The sequence below is a fragment of the Fusarium verticillioides genome, chromosome 6 (genome assembly GCF_000149555.1).
Source record: "Fusarium verticillioides 7600 chromosome 6, whole genome shotgun sequence".
NCBI lineage: Eukaryota > Fungi > Ascomycota > Sordariomycetes > Hypocreales > Nectriaceae > Fusarium > Fusarium verticillioides.
Genome location: NC_031680.1, coordinates 839,006 through 858,186, shown reverse-complemented (window position 1 = coordinate 858,186; position 19,181 = coordinate 839,006). Strand labels below are relative to the sequence as shown.

The 19,181-nt window shown below is 48.0% G+C and overlaps 5 protein-coding genes and 1 non-coding gene across 8 annotated transcripts; 2 read left to right on the top strand and 4 right to left on the bottom strand.

Moving 5' to 3' along the window:
- Positions 1-567: 567 nt before the first annotated feature.
- Positions 568-3,447, bottom strand: FVEG_15075 (DNA polymerase eta subunit; the record flags this gene model as incomplete). Its single annotated transcript, XM_018904166.1, has 2 exons — positions 3,100-3,447; positions 568-2,392 (listed from the first exon to the last, which is right to left on the bottom strand). The coding sequence occupies exons 1-2, from the start codon at positions 3,324-3,326 to the stop codon at positions 568-570; spliced, it is 2,052 nt and encodes a 683-aa protein (XP_018746041.1). The 5' UTR covers positions 3,327-3,447.
- An 818-nt stretch (positions 3,448-4,265) lies between these two features.
- On the top strand, positions 4,266-4,381 carry FVEG_15076. The gene has a single exon (XR_001989286.1). It is a non-coding gene; the product is annotated as a 5S ribosomal RNA (ribosomal RNA).
- Positions 4,367-6,341, bottom strand: FVEG_02518 (hypothetical protein; the record flags this gene model as incomplete). Its single annotated transcript, XM_018889824.1, has 3 exons — positions 4,367-5,423; positions 5,474-5,905; positions 5,966-6,341. 3 exons carry the CDS (start codon positions 6,339-6,341, stop codon positions 4,738-4,740), a joined length of 1,494 nt encoding a protein of 497 aa, XP_018746042.1. The 3' UTR covers positions 4,367-4,737.
- Positions 6,342-9,354: 3,013 nt separating this feature from the next.
- Positions 9,355-11,652, top strand: FVEG_15077 (hypothetical protein). Its single transcript, XM_018904167.1, has 2 exons — positions 9,355-9,536; positions 9,633-11,652. The coding sequence occupies exon 2, from the start codon at positions 9,842-9,844 to the stop codon at positions 10,226-10,228; it is 387 nt and encodes a 128-aa protein (XP_018746043.1). The 5' UTR covers positions 9,355-9,536; positions 9,633-9,841; the 3' UTR covers positions 10,229-11,652.
- A 1,022-nt stretch (positions 11,653-12,674) lies between these two features.
- FVEG_02520 (histone-lysine N-methyltransferase ASH1L) lies at positions 12,675-16,898 on the bottom strand. 2 transcript variants are annotated; one of them, XM_018889825.1, is made up of 4 exons: positions 16,343-16,898; positions 14,562-15,754; positions 14,133-14,515; positions 12,675-14,075 (listed from the first exon to the last, which is right to left on the bottom strand). In XM_018889825.1, the coding sequence occupies exons 2-4, from the start codon at positions 15,709-15,711 to the stop codon at positions 13,248-13,250; spliced, it is 2,361 nt and encodes a 786-aa protein (XP_018746044.1). In that variant the 5' UTR covers positions 15,712-15,754; positions 16,343-16,898; the 3' UTR covers positions 12,675-13,247. The 2 variants fall into 2 exon arrangements, with proteins under 2 accessions (XP_018746044.1, XP_018746045.1); XM_018889826.1 differs by lacking the exon at positions 16,343-16,898 and having other exon boundaries at positions 14,562-15,981.
- A 201-nt stretch (positions 16,899-17,099) lies between these two features.
- Positions 17,100-18,708, bottom strand: FVEG_02521 (hypothetical protein; the record flags this gene model as incomplete). 2 transcript variants are annotated; one of them, XM_018889827.1, is made up of 3 exons in its annotated part: positions 17,100-18,218; positions 18,289-18,550; positions 18,618-18,708. In XM_018889827.1, the coding sequence occupies 2 exons, from the start codon at positions 18,706-18,708 to the stop codon at positions 18,333-18,335; spliced, it is 309 nt and encodes a 102-aa protein (XP_018746046.1). In that variant the 3' UTR covers positions 17,100-18,218; positions 18,289-18,332. The 2 variants fall into 2 exon arrangements, with proteins under 2 accessions (XP_018746046.1, XP_018746047.1); XM_018889828.1 differs by having other exon boundaries at positions 18,301-18,550.
- Positions 18,709-19,181: the final 473 nt, after the last annotated feature.

Genomic DNA, 19,181 nt, shown 5'->3' with positions numbered 1-19,181 from the left:
CTTGGCATCCCACGAAGTCGTACATTTTGTCATTGACTTTGATAGTTTCTGTACCTCCATCAGCAGACTGTGGTATTATTAACATGCTTCCGGCCTCTCCGTTGATTCAAGATGAGACGCGTGCGTGAGAGCACGACAGCCTTGATACTCTGTTGATCCCCCTGATGGGCGCTTCGGCTGTTCGCAGCCTTACCGACCTGTCAAGACGCTTCGGTTGTTTTGACAGACTTGTGTGACCAAGAATCTGCATGTTCCTTGAATTGTGCATCTCCCTCTTTCTTCAAGGGGTTTCAAAACGCCAACGAAAAGTGGATTGTTATCGCACAACCACGGCCGTACGAACAAGTCCAAGTCTCGTGTATGCTGAGCAGAATCGTGATAACAGCCAATGTAACATGTCGTCCGCTGGCGGCGAAGCCCAGGTATAAGCTGATGCCGGTGCATCGAGTCACCTCTTGCCATCATGTTGTGCCCTTTTGTTGACGATAACGCAAAGTGAGCGTGAGCAATTGCAACACAAACCTGCAAAAAGCTTGGACGAGAAACCGTACAGTAATCACTTTGTGTTCAACTAAATTTGAGCCGACTTTGACCTTGCTCGAGTTTGCCTCCCCGGCTCCTTCTTGAAGTGGTTCCTTGCGTCTTTTGCCCAGAGTTACGTGCAGCAGGTTGTCGCTCAGCGAATGTCGGCCAGACACGTTCCGCGTCTTGTAGATCTTGAGCCATATGCCAATCTCTATGGCTTTGCAACGCTTCCGGGTCCGCGAAGCTGGCCTTGCAGCGAGAACATACAACATCGGTCAATGAATGCTGCTGCTGATCCACTTCCACATCGAAGGCGCTTTCATGCCACGGTGATGCGTGAGACTCATGCATGGTAAGGTCGGATTCGTGGCGGGCCTCATAATCATACTTAGCAGCGAAACTGAGGGTCTTTCGGGTGGGATCTGATGGCAAAGGGCTATCTTTGGGGTCTTCCCCGGGAGTATGTGAGTAGGTTGGGGAGGTTCTTTCATGATCTGTGGAGGGTCGCTTGGAGAAGAACCGCTGAATGCCACCATCCTCCGCGCGGCGTTTCTTCGCGGAGGGTTCCGGTCCAGTGGAATATTGACGGTTGTCGGGAATCGACGATCGAAGAGCTTCTGCCTCTTCCCCCTTGACCAGAAATGCGCCAATGCCCATGTTGCCTTTGACGCCGTCTTCAAAGCCTGCTACGCTGAGACTCAAGTTTGCACAAGGCCAGACTCCTCTCCCTTCTGCGATTATCTGCGAAAGGAGGTCTTTGGCCAACTCGAAAAGACTGCTTTCGTCTATGGTTCTGCCCTGGGGGATGGGTCCCGACCGAGATCTCACTTGCCCCTCATGGCGATGATGTAAGTTCATCGTCCTCGGTCTTCTCTTGTTTTCCAGAACTCCCTCCTCAACAAGGCGAGCGAATATGTCAGCTGCAAAGATTCTCAGCCATCGCGTTGCTTGCTCTGAAGAATTAATAGTTGGACGAAAAGATTTAGCCGACAGCATCGACTTGATATGTGTTCTTGAGTTGACCTCACTTGTGTCAATACCTCGGATGGTGTTATATATCCAAAGACCTGTGTCACGGCCAAGCTTTGCTTTCATAGTTGTCAAAGGAACATCCAACAGTTCAGTGACGCTCTCTGTGTTGAATGTCGATACGATCTGCTCTCCGAGTTTGCCGCCCAAGTTGCGAAGTTTTGTGATTTTGAAGCCAGCCATGAAAGCAGACACAGCTCTGTTGCGTACAACAGTCTGTTTGTTTGGTTTCTTGTATGCCGAACCCAACTTACTGAGAAGCTTGTTGCTTGCTACTCCAGCTGAACATGTGTATCCCAACTTCTGTCGAACTTCGGCCCTGACTTTGCGCACGATCTCAGATCCGATGAGGATTGCTACATCATCCCAATCTGGATCGACTGTTTCCTGTTCCTCATCCAGATCAATCAAAGCATCGGTCTGCCAGTCGAGCGCGGCAATTGATGGCAAGGGAAGACTCTCAGTAGGGTCGTCATAGGGGGGCGGATTTGATAATTCTGGAAAGCGCTGCAGAAGGATCTGGTGGATTTGGCTCGAAAGATCAAGGAAGACCTCATCAATACTTGCTTTTTCCACCTTCTGGAGCTCAAGCGGCAGAGCCTCTTTGATACATGCTAAGATCTTTCGAGACTGAAGGCGATAGTGATCAAGTGAAACCTTATCTGTTGCTATGTGGGCGGCGGCATCCTCACGATACGCCCACTTGTCGTCGCCTTCTCTCCATGTAGCTACGTGCTGGGCGATAAGTTCAGGGCACAACTTTTTGGCTTCTTCGACATTGCAATGGCGTCCAATACCAAATTCGCGTGCAGGATAGTTGACTGCGATGAGACCTTGCCTGTTGGAGCGTCAGAAATTCGAAAGTGAGTTGGAGAATAATGATGTTAGGAGTAGCGCTCTAGTGGTATCTGGGTGAACAGGGCTCCTCGTGGACTAGACATAAACCCCAGCGTGGCAAAACAAGGCTTTCATTTCCATGGCTATGGAAAACTACCGCCTAGGTATGAATGTAATCGTGACAACTTTGCCTGCCATCATGCAATTTGTGGTCGAGGGCAGTGGAGTGACAAGGATCAAGTGTTACACAACCTGGGTCGAGAGGTCACGATCTTCGGAGAATTAACATATGAGTTTTCGAAAGGTTCGCTGAGAATGTTCTTGGAGGCTGTGAGATGAATAGTTGACTCGTCTTTCCATGCTCTGCAGCTTTCCAGAGATTCAGAGATTCTTAGAAGGAGTGCTCTCTGTTCCGTGGAAAATGAACAATCGTGACAAAAAGCACGAAGATGCTTAGTGACGATCCATCTCGCAAGGTTGTGAGTAACACAATGCAAGCCTCAGCGAAAACTAATTGCTAGTGTCCAATCACTGCAACATTGAAAGAAAAGGATCGAGCAACAGACTCGATTCTCAGTCCAACAGAGGATTTGAGGAATCGGAGAAAAGAGAAAACACCTTGTGTTCCATGAGAAGTATGAGAGTACACGAAGATCAGGGCTTGACGTTGGTAGGGACTCGGGAAATAGGAAATGCAGTTGTGCCCACCATTGTTGAACAGCTAACGGCTTGTCCTCTGGAATACCAAGTCTAACCGTCTCGCACTGCGCATAAAAGGCGTCGAGGTCAATGTGGGCAATGACGCGCAGCGGATTCGAAGTGTTGGACGAAGCAAGCTGTGAGAATTGGCGATACGTGAACTGGGAACGCCGCCGGCCTCCTTCAAGGAGTGGTGACGAGGCCCCGAGAGGCCTGTGTAGCGGTGACGAAGACATAAATTGCGAGGCTTCGATTATTTTAGGGCTTTCTTGACGTTGAAAAATGCATCCGTGTTGTGCGGCTACTGCAAGGCGTTGGTAATGCAGGCGGTCAATGTCTCTCTTGACGGATAATTTCTCGTGTCCGCGAACGCCACAAACAGTGCGACAATGTCGCTCTTTTCGCGAGCTCTTTACAGGTTGTAGCTGAGATTGTTGATAGAAATGAGAGAACAGAGATATGCTCCTACGAGGAGTCGTGAGCTTAAAGATGAAGATGGATGTGGTGAATGGAAAGAGGAACGCGAGATGTGATAGGTTCGCGCCAGTGCCATTCAACTCCTTCACAGAGCAAGATCCACTTTCGAACCTCGTTCCTTCTTGTCCTTCATTGCCGTTCATTTACAGGATGATTGTTTTAGTACGATATCTTAACTGTCTGCTCAACGAAAGAAATGAGTCTCGTTATGGTAAATGCCTGCTTTGATGGTTGTAAGTATTGTCTCGCGTTATCGAGGCCTCCTGACAGTGCAGAAACATGCACGTCATACATTTAATCGAGATGCTGGTCCAGAAATTACTGTACCTCAACAAGACAATGAAAGAAATTATCCTCCATGAACCTACGGAAGTTCCATTGGAACTACAAGTATCCAGTAAGTCCATATGTACAGGAAGGTTCTTTGGTTGTTGAGTGTCAAGAAAACCATACAACCCGTAACAACCACCCTAGACCATGAGGGCCACGATGGCTTCAGCGTGCGTCACAGCCCACCGTGGTACAAGGCACTTCCCTCCCCTCTTCAAGTGGCATTGTCTCCATAAACTTGGCCATCTTAGCAACTTGGGTCTCGGAGTAGTGTTCATCTAGCTCTCCATGGCTCTCCTTCACAACTAGGTACCTAACTCATCCCGAGCGCGAACGTATGAGCCTCGCCGCCACTTCTTCAGGTACATACGACCAAAGCTCGTAGAGAATACGGGATCCCGTCCGCTCTCCCATAGTCAAGCTGCGAAGCGCCGGATTAGTAGTTGGGTCGGTGACGACCAGCGAATCCCCGGTGTTGTATGTTATTGTGGCGATATTCGCTCGGCGTCCCTTTTTGCCCTGAGACTATTCTAGTTACTGCACATCCATATGAACTATCTGTACCTTCGTGGTCCTCCGCCCGTGATTTCTTAAGCTGCCAGTAACGCCTCCGCTATTTAAAGCAGAAACAATAGCCTTTACAGAGTTCAGGTGCGTGTCTGAGCAACCGATCCCAATGAAAACATAAGAAAAACACACAAGTCTTTGCGATTATTTTCGCAGTGAAGCTGGAATATACCAACTAGTTCTAGTCTCTAAACATTACGTATGGCGCTACTGTCCTTTTTCCACCTCTTGCCGTGTAACAAATGATATGAGTCGTTGTGTAACTCTGGGTATCTAATTCGAAGTCATAGCCGCTGCCCTCTTCTCGGGGTCAATCCCTTCAAGTCCATACCGTCTTTTCAACTCCTCCACCAGTGGCCCAAACTGGTAGTCGCTCACCATGCTATCATGGCGGCTGCAGGGCGAGTGGCGGATGGGTAGAAGCCACTCGATGATCGAGTCTCCCATGACTGATTTGAAGTTTTGCAGGTAACCCAAGTGCCATGGGTTCTCTCCAGGTTCTGCCTGGAGGATAGCAAATGTCCGCCTGGCTTGCTGGTCTCTAGCCGCCATTGCGCTTGCCCGTGCGGACGCAGCGCCATTCACTTGTGTCATCCCACTGGTATGAGCTGCCTCTGGGGCCCTGGGACCCTCTCCAGGTCTTTCTAGCGGGTAGGTAATGGTGTTGAATCGATCATTTGGAGGAGTCTCTGTCGGAATCCGAACTGCCAGTCGAAAGGTCTGGCTCTTCCTGTACAAGTCGACGTTGGTGATGTTTTGAAAAGCAAATCTTAAAGCCGTGACTGTCATGGTCATGGTAAACAAGCCGAAAAGACCACCGAGAGCCAGACCAACAATGAGCCGTGCATCGATACTTTTGTCTTCTTGTAGGCGGAGGCTAGTAAGGTAGCCGTTGGTAGAAATGATGATTATGCAAAAACAAGCGCAGTAGAAGCAAAATTGTATAAAGAAGTTAAAGGCTGCTGAAGCATTAGTTACTGTAGAAGGTTTCCTTAGGGCTAATACTCACACGTTTCCGAGATGATGCCGCCCATCCAAGGACAGACGTGGTCCATCTTGTACACGCAACAATTATACTCGGTAGAATGATGCGCCCGGTCAGGCTTCCAGTTTCTGCATTCGGAGCACCACTTAGGGAAACCGTCGAGTTCGCAAACAAAGATATCTTTGCTGTAGAACGCCTCAAGACCGGGGCTGTCGGGTTCGTCGTCTCGAGGGGCCCAAGATCGTGTCTCGACCTCGGCTCCGTTGCTCGCTCGTTGGTTACGCTCCTGTTCGATGGCCTCCCTTTCGGCTGTCCACGGCACAAATCCGGGATTGTATTGAATAGTTACGTAGCATCGCATGTATGCTGCGACCATAAGAAGGAGAAAGATAGAATATAGTGCAATTAGAACAACGCCAACTGCCGTCTTGCCCCTTTTTTGCATAAAGTCCTGGACTACTGACTGTCAGTAAGTGTTTGACAAGCAACAGCACAATATAGCAAGGCAGAGCTCACCGCAGCAGTAGACAATGATATTGTAGGTCGCGTAAGCAACGAGTGCCAGCCCCAGCAGGGGAAGCCCACGCGCGATCCATCGCGTGGAACAGCGGTTGCTGGTTGAGGTTTCTAGCATCTCATCGCTCCATAGAAAGGACCAGATCGACGAATGACTGGATTGAAGGCTTGCGGGCGGCTCTGTCGCGGCGTTTACAGGGAGTGAATAATCTGATTGTGTACGAGCTGATCGTGGACGAGTAATGATCTCATCTTCTGTTGTTTGTGTTGCGGCATTGGCATATCCCGCCGTCGTAATAACAGTGCCAGGCTTGGCCAAATCCGCCAAGTCCGACTCCTCCGGGTGGGCCACCACCGTGCTTTCCACCGCTGTCATTTCTTAGATCGCACTGTGTAATTACCCAATCAGGCAATGCTAGATGGAAAGCTCCGAGGTTGGTACCTAGATTCGATCGATATATAATCGTTGACAGATTTTGGTTACAGAGAATGAAAGTCTCGTACACCCGAAATGAAAAGTGTGTGCGATATTAAATTATATATTTTATAATTATGCTCCAATTCCCCTTCACGTGTGTGAGTTGTAGTGTGACCTTCCAATGCGCAATGTTGACTTAGACTTCCATATGGCCTACTCTCGAAGCTATTTACATACACGGGCCACACAGAACAAGATATATTACTTGCTGATAGAGAATTTGGCATACAAGACCCAATAAGAGCCCGTCCTTGCATACTGGTTTAGGTTGTCTCAAGAACCCAGAACTATTGAAAGGACCAATGACTGACAGTTGAGATACTGTATGGTTAAGTCTGTACCTTTGTAAATCATCAACAACGTGACAGAGAAATGCAACCAACTAAAAATCTCCAAAAGTGACAATATTTCAACCCTACTTATATCAATACCCAGCCCATCTTCAATAATGTCTCTTGTGAAGCTGGCTTGAGGTGTTGGCGACTCACACCTGGGCATGTACCTAATCCTGAGATCCATAACCCACCCCCACTGTCCCTGCCGCCCTCTTCAATGGATCCATCCATTCCCAATACCTTTGCTCTCAGCCGAATTGAGCATCAACCAACAACACAGCCAACAAGCCAATAAATATTCATTTCGTTGTATCGTAATACCAAGGCCTCATCCTGTAATTGAATGGCTGTCATTTTCCCGTCCAGAAGCCGCTATTCAGGGATCTCTACTCTTTAGATGACTTCGAAGCAATTGCGAAAGCCCCAAATCAAATCAATGGTGTACAATCTTTCCCAAATTCGCCTTATATGCAAGACTCCTGCACCAACTGCCAATTCTATTCACTACAATTAAAATTCAGGACAAACGAGAGTTGTCGTCTTCGGGAAGCGCCGCCATTGATTCTATTTTTAGACTGTCAAACATTTGAGCTGTCAGAAGGTCTGCTGGCTTTCAAAAGGAGGGCTGAGCCTTGAGGACTCCTCAGCGCTTCGTAAGCTCGTAGAGTCCACACATACACCAAGACTAGATATATTGAGGATTCCTGGCCTTGAATTTTGAGGGGATTCGAGGCTTCTGTTGCTGACATGAGGCCTGACAACTTCTTACCTCTATGCCTGGTGAGGGCAACGCAGAGCAGGGACCCCTTAATTAAAGCAATGCTAAAGATCGCCTCGGTTATCATGCCACAAGGTTTATGCCTCTAACATTTATGGCATGTGAGCCAAAGAATTCTTCAGTCATGCCTCAGGGAGCAAAACACCAGACCTTGATATAGGGCGTCAAAATAAACTCAGCAAAGGAAATCCTCGGTCTATACTAAACTTATCCTAAACTTATGCTAAGTTACCTAAGTGTTTTTATCACTTAGGATCAAGGTCCTGAGTTTTCTTTCCTCCCATAGCCATGGTCTTGTTGATATTGAAGCTTGTGTTATTGGCCACGATGCAACATGTAGCTACAGCAGGACTGGTACTACACTTTAGAACTAAGGAAGCTATTGGATGGATTTGATGTCAGGCATCAAGGAAGCTCCCAATCCTTCTTCAGTGCCTAAAGACTAATAAACACCTAGTCTACCTTGTCTTTCATCTGTCATCCTCCTTCGAATATGGGCCTAGATTTCAGCTACTGGGCTTCACGACGTCGACCCTACAAACGTCTTTTCATCGATACAAAAAACAGAAAAACAGAAAAACAGCGTCCCGTATTCGCAGAATCCGTTCTAACATACTTCGAAGATCTTCCGACCCTCTTCTTCGCATATCATGGTTTCGTCAAGGCTCAATAATTGTGTTTTCACCGACATTGAACTTTCATCAGCCCATAACCCCTGCGCCCGACTACGACGACCATTTTTCTCTGCAGCAAACAAGATACACAATACTGAAGCCTTTAGAATGCTGTGGTTTGATTACTAGGTCTATTGAGAAAAATCTGTTCCTAGTTATATGACTTCCAACTCCACGGTTGCACGCTCGTGTTAGCATGCTTAGGCCTATCACAGAGCAGTGTTATATCACGTTCAAGAAACAACTCTCAGCATTCTTATCATGCGGCTCCTTATGACACTTGGGGTATTTTCACGTTGGCCGTATGCTTACACCCAATGCACAAAGGTTGTTGGTATGCCTTTTTCTATTTCACTTGACATGCACAAGCAGCCAGCCTAGGTACTAACGAAGGTGCACATTACCACCGCGTGGGGGCGAGGCAGTCTCGCAACAAAAGATATAAGCTCGTTACTCCGTCCTTCTCAGTTGTCTCCGGAGCCTTCTTTTATTCTTGATTACTGTTGCCATTTTGTGTTCTTTCCGCTTGTTTGCACTTGCTCTGGATGAGTCTCGAGGCCTAGAGGCTTGCAATGCAACTTGAGCAAACAAATCATTGTTTGTGAGTTGATATCACTGAAGTAGTTTCTTTTTTGAACAGAACTAACTATACAACGTAGACACGAGTAGTCTTTTTATATAAAATTCCCTGACACGATATGGGTGGATGATATGCCTCGAACATGAAAGATACCATCCTCCATATGTGGAAGCTTGGTTGAGACAAAGCTGCACTATCTCGGTATTTCCCCTTCATATCATGGCTCTCAAAGAACAACCAGAACATTTAATTTGACTATCTCTAACTCTCTACTTTGTCATATAGGCCGGGTGTCTTGGTGTTTGCTTGCCTTGTTTGGCGAACCACCCCCAAAGTCCTAAATGTACCTTTGTGCTTTCAAGTGCTTGGCAGAGGTACCTTGGAACTTGGCGACGGGACGGGAGGCATGTTATTCTTCGGCTTTATTCTTGTACCGGGATGCACAAATTACCTATGGGTGCAAACAAAGAATGACATTGCATAAAGGAGTTTGCACTTTGAACCAGGCTTTCGTCACATGCCTACAACGAACCAGCATCGACATCCGACATCGGCCGGCGCAGAGCCTCATCCATCCCATCCGAACTTCAGTCTTTTTTGTTTGGGCTTGTTTCTATCGCATTCATCCGCCCTGCTGAGTTGGATTTGTTGAAGCTTACGGCTAATACTGTGATTTCGAACCCGACGGCTAGTCCAACACCCTCTCGGCTTAGGTAGTCTACCTAGGTAGGTATTTCCAAAGCGAGGACCCCTGCTCTGACGAGAGGACGACAACCCCGCCCTGGTTTCCAACATACACTTACATACAGCAAACATGCGCAGCCCCGAGGCCAAAGCCCTGTCGATGGTGCTGAGAAGCTTTCCCTGCTCGCGGCAATGGGTTTCAAGTCTCCATCTTCGTCTTCGTCGTTGTTGTCGCTAGCTAGGTATTAAGCTTCAGGGGCTTAGCAGACACTAACGTACAGGTGGGGCTTGAAAGGCTGGCCGACAACTTTCACTCGCAATTGCGAGATCCGACAACATCATTTACAATGCCCGTGGCCTTTACCCGAGGCCACTTGGCTTCTAAGTGGGAGTTGAAAGCAGCTAGCAAGGTATTCCTGCCAGTCTGTGGCTGTGGCATGGAAGCTATCTCGACTCAAGGATGTGTGGTTTCTAGACTCCTAGGCTCGCCTCAGATTCACCATGTGATCATAGATAATGCCAACCATAGCTCGCCTCAGCGACAAGAGCACAGAGCACCCCTTATCTCAGCAATCCGACAATCACTGATCACCTACGAGCGAATTCGACCGAGGCGAAGCTACTCTCGATCACGATTCTCACGTCTTCCTTGGGCAGTGCCCAAATGCGCAGCTAGTCAGAAACGATGGCAGCAATTCTCGTCCAGTCCTTTGAAGATTTGGCCAGACATATAGCTAGTGAGTCAGGGTCATGGCAGCTAAATTGTGCGCTCAGGGAGTATGAGGGTTGAAACTTTCTCAAACCCCTATTGAACAACCCCTTCGAGATTTGCGATGCTCGACAGCTATCTCATACCGTCACACGGAAGACGACTATGACAATTTCAATCATATACGAGTGTATTTGATTGCTCCTATGCGAGGAACGCTCGGTCTTTTTGACTATCAACCAGGTGACCATGGGGCTTCCAAACATGAGGCTTGTTTGTCCATAGTTCAGCAAGTGACATCCATGGAAATCACAATATTCTCAGTGATGCCCTGTTTGAACTTGTGGTTGAGGTTGTCGATAACATAAATTCGGCAATACCGTTCTATCTCTACAAAAAGAGGCCAGAGCCACCGCTCTCATGATGAATTCGAACCAAACCCATCAAGCCTTCTACATCGTTAGCAGCTCTACAGCTCTTAGCCAGAGACTCTTATCACCATTTCTCTCACTATTTCCTCACTACACCTTTAATCTTGTCAACATGAGCGAGTGGCGCTGGGAATGCTATAACTGTCACACCGAAAACTCATGCACCCTCAACAAGCGGTGCATAAACTTCGAATGCGAAGTTGTTTATGATCCGTCGAAATCCAGGGTCTTTCTAGCCACAACCCAAGACAAGTAGACCATCTTTTCGAAGCCATACCTCGATCAAAAAGCATCGCTCGCATAATGCGACCAGATGCATTCGAAAACAGACTGAATGATGCACTATGGGTATGGAGAGGCTTGGCTTTGAAGAGGCTCTGGCCCTGCATGAAGTAACTTGGATCTCACGGCTTTTTATCCCGAGTTGGTTCTCCGTCTGCCAGTCGAGTCGATGTGGGAGACATATCCATTTAGACAAAACCGACAGCACCATGTCCTGATATACAGCAGTACATCATGACGGTATAGACAAAACGATGGGAAACAGTACATGCCCCTGGTACTGTTACCAAGGGCGATGGACGGTGTTTTCATGGTTCTCATGGCTCTCTTTTGCGATGATCTGGTGGCGGTCATCTTGCCATCTCATTGTTTTTATTGGGATATGGGACTGTCTTCTGTCTTCAGTTATTGTCATTTCCTTCATTGGTGCTTTCGATTTCCTTCAAATATCCCAGCGGATGCTATCTCATCTTGACTCCAGGATGCTAGTATCTCGATTAACTTCGCGTTTCTCCTCTCTATTCTAGAGTTATCATGGCTTTTACTTCTATTCCCGAGTTTCCTAAGACCTGGATTTACGTCTTTAGGCTCTCATTGTCTTGGACTCCTTTGTTGCTTTTCCTCTGTACCTTAGACTAGACGTGTGTTGCAATATGCTGGCGGTTTCATTTGACATGGGCTTTTCATTTATCCGGATTGGCAGGCTGTTAGAAAAAAATATTCATTTTGATCCTTGTCTTTTAGAGTCCCCTTGATGGATAAGTGACTATCGTGAGTGAAATTGACTCTAAATCGAGGCGAGTTCTCCTGAACGTATCGCGATACACCCAATCTCAGCACAGCGCCTGGCTTCTGTGAGGTTGGAGTAATATTCGAGAGGCGGCAATGGTTGGTCAGAGCGGCTTAGTCAACTTCCTTACATGAAACATGGAAGCATCGCGTTATCAGAACATACAAAAGAAGCATCATATCATGTTCCCGATCCCGGCCGAGGGATCAAGGAGGCGGTGACACCTCAGTGTAGGGCTTCATTACAATAGGTAGTTTACAAGCTGTCTATAGGCCCCCAGTGAGAACTAGTCTTGATCTTTGATACCACGAGAGAGTAGACAATGAGCCACGTCACTTCATCACAACTTCAAGTTTGAGTATTACTTGGAGTTCTTGCCTTTAAAATTAATAGTTAAAGGCGTTTCTAGACAATTCAGTGGGGTTTAAAGGCCTCAAAAAGAGAATTTAGACCTTAGTTAAAGAACAGTCTCTCGTTCGATCATCCCCCAGAGAATAGATAGAAGGGAAGTGCCTGTAGTAACCAAGCCGGCTCACCTGCATAGCATGATAAGCAACGAGACTATGCACCTGGACCGCTGGAACACAGCATGTTTCGTTTCCAAGGGACCCCTCTATTGTGTCAGCTAGAGTCTACAATTTGACGATTCGTATCCTCAGGGGCTCCAATAACAACTGGTCCCCCAGCGCTGAGAAACAACCGAAGCCTGCCAGAAACCAGTACAAACACTCGCCTCCCAACTAGCACCACCTGAGATTTGTCCAAGTCTACAACATAGACGTTGCGCTCCCCGTCCTAGAACGCGCAATACGAAATAAATGCTCACAAGCGCAATACGCATTTGCGACTCATCAGTCCTGCGCTACAAGTTTTAGTACAATACCAAACATGCCCCTGCTCAGTGCATTTAGCTCCGATGCCTTGTTTCGCCTCGCAATGCCTTGAGGAGTGAGTCTATACGTATCAAAGTGTGATTGACAAATCAACATAGTTGTCAAAGGCTGAGTGAGTATTCAGGAATATGCAATCAAGTCTGATTCAGTGCCCGGGATATACAATCACATAACCCCTGATCCTTGACCATCAATGTCATTGCAAAGCCTCGCATCGCATTTTGATCACGAGAAACACACACTGCAACCACTGTACACAGCAAGCAAGCACTTCCAAACATCATTACAATACGTGTTGAACAGTAAAGCAAGCATGAAAGATAGCTAAAGCAAGGTTACAGACCACCAACAGCCGGCCAGCCATCCATCCGTTCCCTGATACTGTACAATGCCAAACCTTGCCTCCTTGTACGCCCTGGCGCCCGCAGAAAAGCAATAGAATGAAGATAATGGCGGGAAAAGAGCAAGATTAGCACCCGTATTTCCTATCGCTCCTCTGCTCCTGTTCCTATTCCTGTCCGATTCGTTTCTCCTGCCCCTATTCTTGATTCATTTCATGATGCAACGGAGCAGTCCAGGCCTGCGAGAATGCATTCTTTATCAGTAAACACAAATCCCCTTTCCAACGTCATCAACTCTCCGATATTCCTAATCGTCTGCAACCACCCGGATCTCGCCATCGCGTGAAAGATCCAATGCCTGTCGGGGCGAGACCACCCGGGAGGATGTCCTTCTGAGACTGGCCGTCGTCTTCGTCGTCTTAGTTGACACCTTGGTCACTGAAGAGCTCTTGGCTCGGCTTGCAGAGACAAGGCCGACACTCGATGCACGTTCCGATGCTCGTCTCTGTGGAGTGCGTGAGTATGTTTGCAGGACTCGTTTGGTAGTCGTCTTCTTAAGGAGAGCTCCAGTCGTGGCACGTCGCTTAGCCGGTGACTTTGAGCCCAGAGCCGCCTTCTTGGTAGTCGAGGCCACTGTGGAAACACCCTTCTTGAAAGCATTTGCTGCACCCTTGGCCATCTTAGAGCCCGCGTTGGAAATCGCTCGCTTCACTCCCTTTGCAGGCTGCACCTTGCGCTTCTTTGCATTCTTGCCATTGTCTCCTTCGTCTCCAATAAGCTCCTTAAGCTTACGTTTGCCTGCCTTGACAGCGCCCTTGACTGCATTCTTGAGATCAGCTTTGGGCTGCTTGACTTCGCGAGGCTTGGGTCCCAGAACACCACGGCAGTTGGGTTCTCCGCAGAGACATTTCTGTACGTTCTTGGCCGAGAAAGGGTCAAAGTTGTAGTCATAAGTCAGCTCATCACCTGTCATGATGGGCTTATCACCCGCAAACAGGGCCATTCGTGGCTGTCCGGAAACGATCCATTTAATCATTCTGCAATTTGGGTTGCAGCTGTGATTCACGAAACGCGCGATAGATCCTGTTGTTGCGTCGATGATCATATTTTGATCGAAGCTCATGAGATAGTAGCACTTTGCTGAGTCAGCCAAATCGTCCAATCAGAGTCGCATAATGACTTATAAACTAACCTCATTGTCCTTGTATACTTCGGTCATGCGGCGCTCACACTCCTCTTCGGTGATGATTTCTCCGGCATACTCCATGATGATCTGGTTCGGTCTGAAGCATCGGTTGCTTCGGACACCATATCCACGGTCGGATGTCTTGATCACCTCAACACCGACTCGGTATTTTCCGCCTTTGTTTCGGCGCGCCGTGAGAGTGGCAAAAGCACGGTTGGTGCAATACTGCTTGCCCGCATTGCAATTCTGCTCATCACATTCGTAAAGCATAATTCGATTCTGGCAGCTCTCGCCACACCCATCTTCCGGCTTGCAAACGCACTTCGATGAATAGTCGTGGAAGTGGGGGGACTTTCTCCAGTAATCCTTAGATTCGCCAATGAAGCGATCTAGATCAAGTTAGTGTTAAACTTGCAATTTCGGCACAAAACTTACTCTTTGTCATTTTCTTCCATTCATCAGGTTTAGGTTGGCCTGGTGGAAGCGGGTTGCAGACCTGGTAGGGGAGCTTGAAGTCGCGGCCTTCAATAAGTGTGCGAAGGCCGTTGAACATGGGTAAAGGCATTGTCTTGTTGACGCGGCCGCTGGGAATGAGTTCCGGTAGCTGAGCCAGGGCCTTCTTCTCTCCCACGGTCAAGCCCTTAGAAATGTCAATGGGAGCATCCTGTCCAGCGTAGAGACCCTTGGCAAGATATTTCTTAACCCGACGCTTCCTGGTGTTGACCACGGGCTCGGGCTCGGCCTCCTTGGGCTCCTCGACAGGTTGCTCAGGCTCAGCCTTCTTTCGTGAGGCTGCTTTGGCAGCCTTAGGGTCAACAAATTTTCCGTTTGACCACACACTCAAAACCACGGGCTTCTCGTCGATATGCGCAAACTCCTTAGTGTCCTGTAGACGCCTCAGCTCGCGCGACATGGGCGTTGAGGGCTTTTCCATGGATTTGCGACTGCGTTTGGTAGCCTTGGAGTTTTTAGTAATAGGTGTAGCTGCGATAGGCGCAAAGACATTGGATCGACGCGTCGAAGAACGTCTGCTCGAGCCACTCTCCTCCACGATCTTCTGGCGACGAGGGCGGGGTGAGTCCAGTTTGCTTGCTGACTGAGTAGCTCCCAGCGCGTCGATACCACTGCGTACGGTTTCGGGTGTTGCATCCTGAGAAGTCTCGGACGTTCCCTTGTCATCGCCCAAGATTGGGCCGGAGATAGTCTTTCTTCTCCGTCGTCGGTCCGCGACAATGTCTCCTTTGGCGCGTCGCTTTCCATGGCCAGCTGTACCACTCAATTGAACGAGATTGTAAACCGGAGCACTAACGCGGCTACGTCGCGAGCGAATTGGGGCAGGAGGCGGCGCATTGGCGGCGCTGTCGGTCTCTGTAGGCTCGATGGGCTCGGATGTAGGAGGCGCGATTTCGGGAGAGTCAGGCTCGAGTGCAACGTGAACGACATCGCGTTTGGGAGAATCGGAGTGAAGACTGGCTTCATCGGCGACGGTAGTAGGAGGTGTTGAAGTTGCAGACGCGACATTGGAAGAAGAATCGTCCGTGACGCTGACCTCAAAGGCGCCCTCAGAGGACAATAAGAGTGCCATTTCGGCAGGGGCAAAAGCTCGCCTGACTGGTGTAATATATATACTGTTTGACGCGAAATATTTAGAATCCAGAAATCATTCAAAGTGTAGAAAAAAGTAAAGAAAATGGATGATTTGGGTAGATTAAAGAGAAAAAGAAGTCAAAACGTTGTGCTTGACAAAATTTAGTGTGTAGAAAGAGCAAAGTGTGAGGTAGAGAGTTAAATGAAATGGAAGTGAGAAGCAAACGCGGCGCGCCCAGAGATGGATATGGGCGCGGGAAGGAGCGTGGGCGACTAGACAGGTACAGTAATACCTAGTCGAGTGTGGGTGGTGCTTTCCCCCCGCGCGCGCCGGTCCAACCTTTAGGCTTGCCCAGGGCAGGCAGGGAAGAGGAAGGTAAGGCCCAAGGCTAATACTTGGTACGTACTATGGTAGTTTCCGTGTAGGAGTAAGAAAAGCCGAAAAAGGAGAGGGAAGGAAGGATTCGGCGAGCGAAAGGGAATGCGGAGAGAGTATCAAAGGCAGAAGCAGGTTGATGTGATGTTGTTGATAGAAGAAAGCAAGAGAAGAGCAGTCGAATGAAATAGACTCGATAAAAGTGAATCACTTTTATTTGATGAATGAGAAGGAATGTATCAGAGCAACTTACAGATACAGACAAGATGATCGGGATATTATATCTTGTGCCGTATTGTGTGTATTGTATTGTATTGTATTGTATTGTATTGTCTTGAAAGAAGTTCAACAATGAATGTTGATGCTGCGTTTAGACCTCGTCGCGTTCTTTGTTGGTTGATTTAAAGAAAAAAGTGGGATTGAGTGGCCAGGACGTGACGAGGGTCAAAGGAATAGAGAGATACGAAAGGAGGGGGGGGGATGAAGGAAGGAGGAAGGGTAAAAAAAGAGATGAGAGAGAGATAGAGACGAATAGTGGAGAATAAAAGTCTCGTGCTCAAGTGTAATACATGAATACCTAGGCTCTTGATACCCCAAGAGATAGATGGATGGTATCGATGTGTTGCAGTTGGTTGTCGTTAGTTGTAGGATGAAGAGAGAGAGGGGGGGCTGGGAGAGCAAGGAAGAAAAGGGAGTTGAGCAGAGTTGAGTTGAGTTTGCTCGACCCTCGGGAGAAAAAGGCTGATGAGTGAGCGCGCTCCTGGATGTGATGGGATGGGATGTAGGGAGCAAAAGAGGAGAAAATCAACAACAGGATGCGAGGATGAACATGGCTGGCTCAATTTCGAGGCAAACGCGAATCTCCTAGACCAAAGCAAGGCCAAATAGACAGACCAGACCACCCGAGCCTCAAGAGGCTACTTTATTTCCGATAGCGGTACGATAGCAGCCAAAGCATTCATGGAATTGGAAAAACTGCACCTGATTCTATACATACGTTTATTTTTTGATCGCATGCACACACACTTGATATTGCTTGAGTTACAGGTCTCCATCTCGATATCTCGTCTTTCACTGCTTTGCCACTTTCAGCCTTGACAGCATCTGACTCAGATACCACCACTTTATCCGACCGATTCAAACTTGTGTGTTCACTCAAAACGGGCGATGCAGAAATTTGAGTATGTACATCGCCCGTTGTCGAGTTATCTCAGAGTGACGATATCCGGATACCGCATCACAGCCTCGTTGACCAAGCATCTCGGCTACCGAGTACCGGAGGTGCCATGTTTCAGCACAGACGTGATCTTCATATAATTGTCCAATGCCGCAGGATCAGTCCGAGTTTCGTGTTTAATCCAAAAATCGAAAAAGTCTCGGTTTCTAGAAAATTCTCGTGAGTGACGTTGCGTTCCTTGTTCAGGGGCCAGCGTGCGAGTTACTCCGAAAAGGGCGGGTACTGAGGTTCTCACGGACCTCAAACCACTTCGACACTGCACGCCAAACAAGAGCGAGTCCAACACCTCAGTTTGCCCGTTGAATCCGAAAATTCCTTTTTGTACTCAGATTCGAAGGGAAATCTTCAAAGTCGACTTCGCTCCATTTGCGTCCAGGACCTTGCATCTGAAGTGCCGTGCACCAAAGATCCCCTAGTTCCGGATAACACTCCCTTGCAGCGACAGAAAGCCTATCACTCGACTCCGGGGACTCGTTCATTATTATCCTGTCTGTGATGTTTCGACTTGTCTGAGCCTTTTCAAGGTCAACATTTGCCGAAAAAATACGCATATCGCCCATGTAACCTGAAGGATCACCAAATCACGGGTTCTAGTCCGGCATCATCCCTCCCCTGCAACTCCAACACCACCGCTGTCAGTGTTCTTCGCAGTAAGATTTATCAAGTATAGAATTGCACCGCTTATACTATTTCCATTTCCATAGAAACTGGGACATTGTTCTGAAGATTCACTGATACAGTCAATAGTGATCACCAGAAGTGCATCTCGGTATCTCATGGGCCAGTGGTGTTCAACGCACTGAGCAAATGGCGCGCGATGACTTCTATCCATCCATAAAGTCTGTTGCCTCTGTTTGCTGCAAGTGTTGGCAAGTTTGAACTCGGTATGCTCCTTTACGGTATCGTCAGTTCAGTGCCATGTACCATCTGCAGTGGCGTATCACCACATCATGTGCACATACGCAGTATCATACCAATTCATCACCGAAGCTTACTCACATTGCCCTCAACTGCCTTTCGTACAACAAGCAAGCTTTTTCTGCAAAAATATCGGAGCGCCAATCAAATTAAACGGAGTGATTTTGCCAATCGAGCGACAGCCGATCCCAGCAGCCGTGTATCGTTGAGGTTGAGGGGTGAGCAAATGCACTTGAAGAGGTCTAGGACAACCAATTTCTCCACTAGGGCCACTGTCTCTCGCTAACACAGCATCAGAGAAGGCGTCTGCCAATAATGTATTGGGCGGTGTTTTCTGTGTCAGTCATTGTTATTTTGAGAGTACCCTATGCACGTTGTCTGGTGAGCAGCGTGCTACCAAGGCTGGTGCGCATATCGACACCAATTCCAACCTTGGCAGCAGAATGGTCTCTGAAGATTGCCATTATGATGTAGAATTCTTCCCCTGTCCCATTCTTTCGTAGATGAGCTTCACCATGGAGATACTACAAATATCCTTTTATACATTTGGTCACGTCTCAAGTTTCATTAAAAGTGACGTGTCATCGCGGCGGATGCAGTTGTGCGGATCAAGACCAGCCAGCCTCTCCACTAACGCAGCTCGTTCTCGTTTACGCCCACTGTAGACTTTCTTTCTGGTGGTGCCATTTTCCTGTATCAGTGTCGGGTATTTCCCTTAACTTGAACTCGCTGTCATGATTCCTGTATGCTTCTAATGCGTCAGCGATAGACCAAATGCTATAAATGCCATTACTTCAGAAGTAGTGAGCGCCACATGCGACTTACCTAGATTGACAGCCAGCCCTTAATCTTATTATCTCATCACTTCTCTAGATGAAGTTTAAGTATTCTCTGATAAGATAAAATGACCAAGACTGCTCTTCGAATAGCCGTGACT

Excerpts from the sequence above, each read along its gene's own strand:
- FVEG_02520 (XM_018889825.1), bottom strand. The coding sequence starts at position 15,711 with ATGGCACTCTTATTGTCCTCTGAGGGCGCCTTTGAGGTCAGCGTCACG. Across the intron at positions 14,516-14,561 it reads ATGGAAGAAAATGACAAAGA|ATCGCTTCATTGGCGAATCT; the intron begins GTAAGTTTTGTG and ends AACTTGATCTAG. Across the intron at positions 14,076-14,132 it reads AAGTATACAAGGACAATGAG|TGCTACTATCTCATGAGCTT; the intron begins GTTAGTTTATAA and ends GACTCAGCAAAG.
- FVEG_15077 (XM_018904167.1), top strand. The coding sequence starts at position 9,842 with ATGCCCGTGGCCTTTACCCGAGGCCACTTGGCTTCTAAGTGGGAGTTG.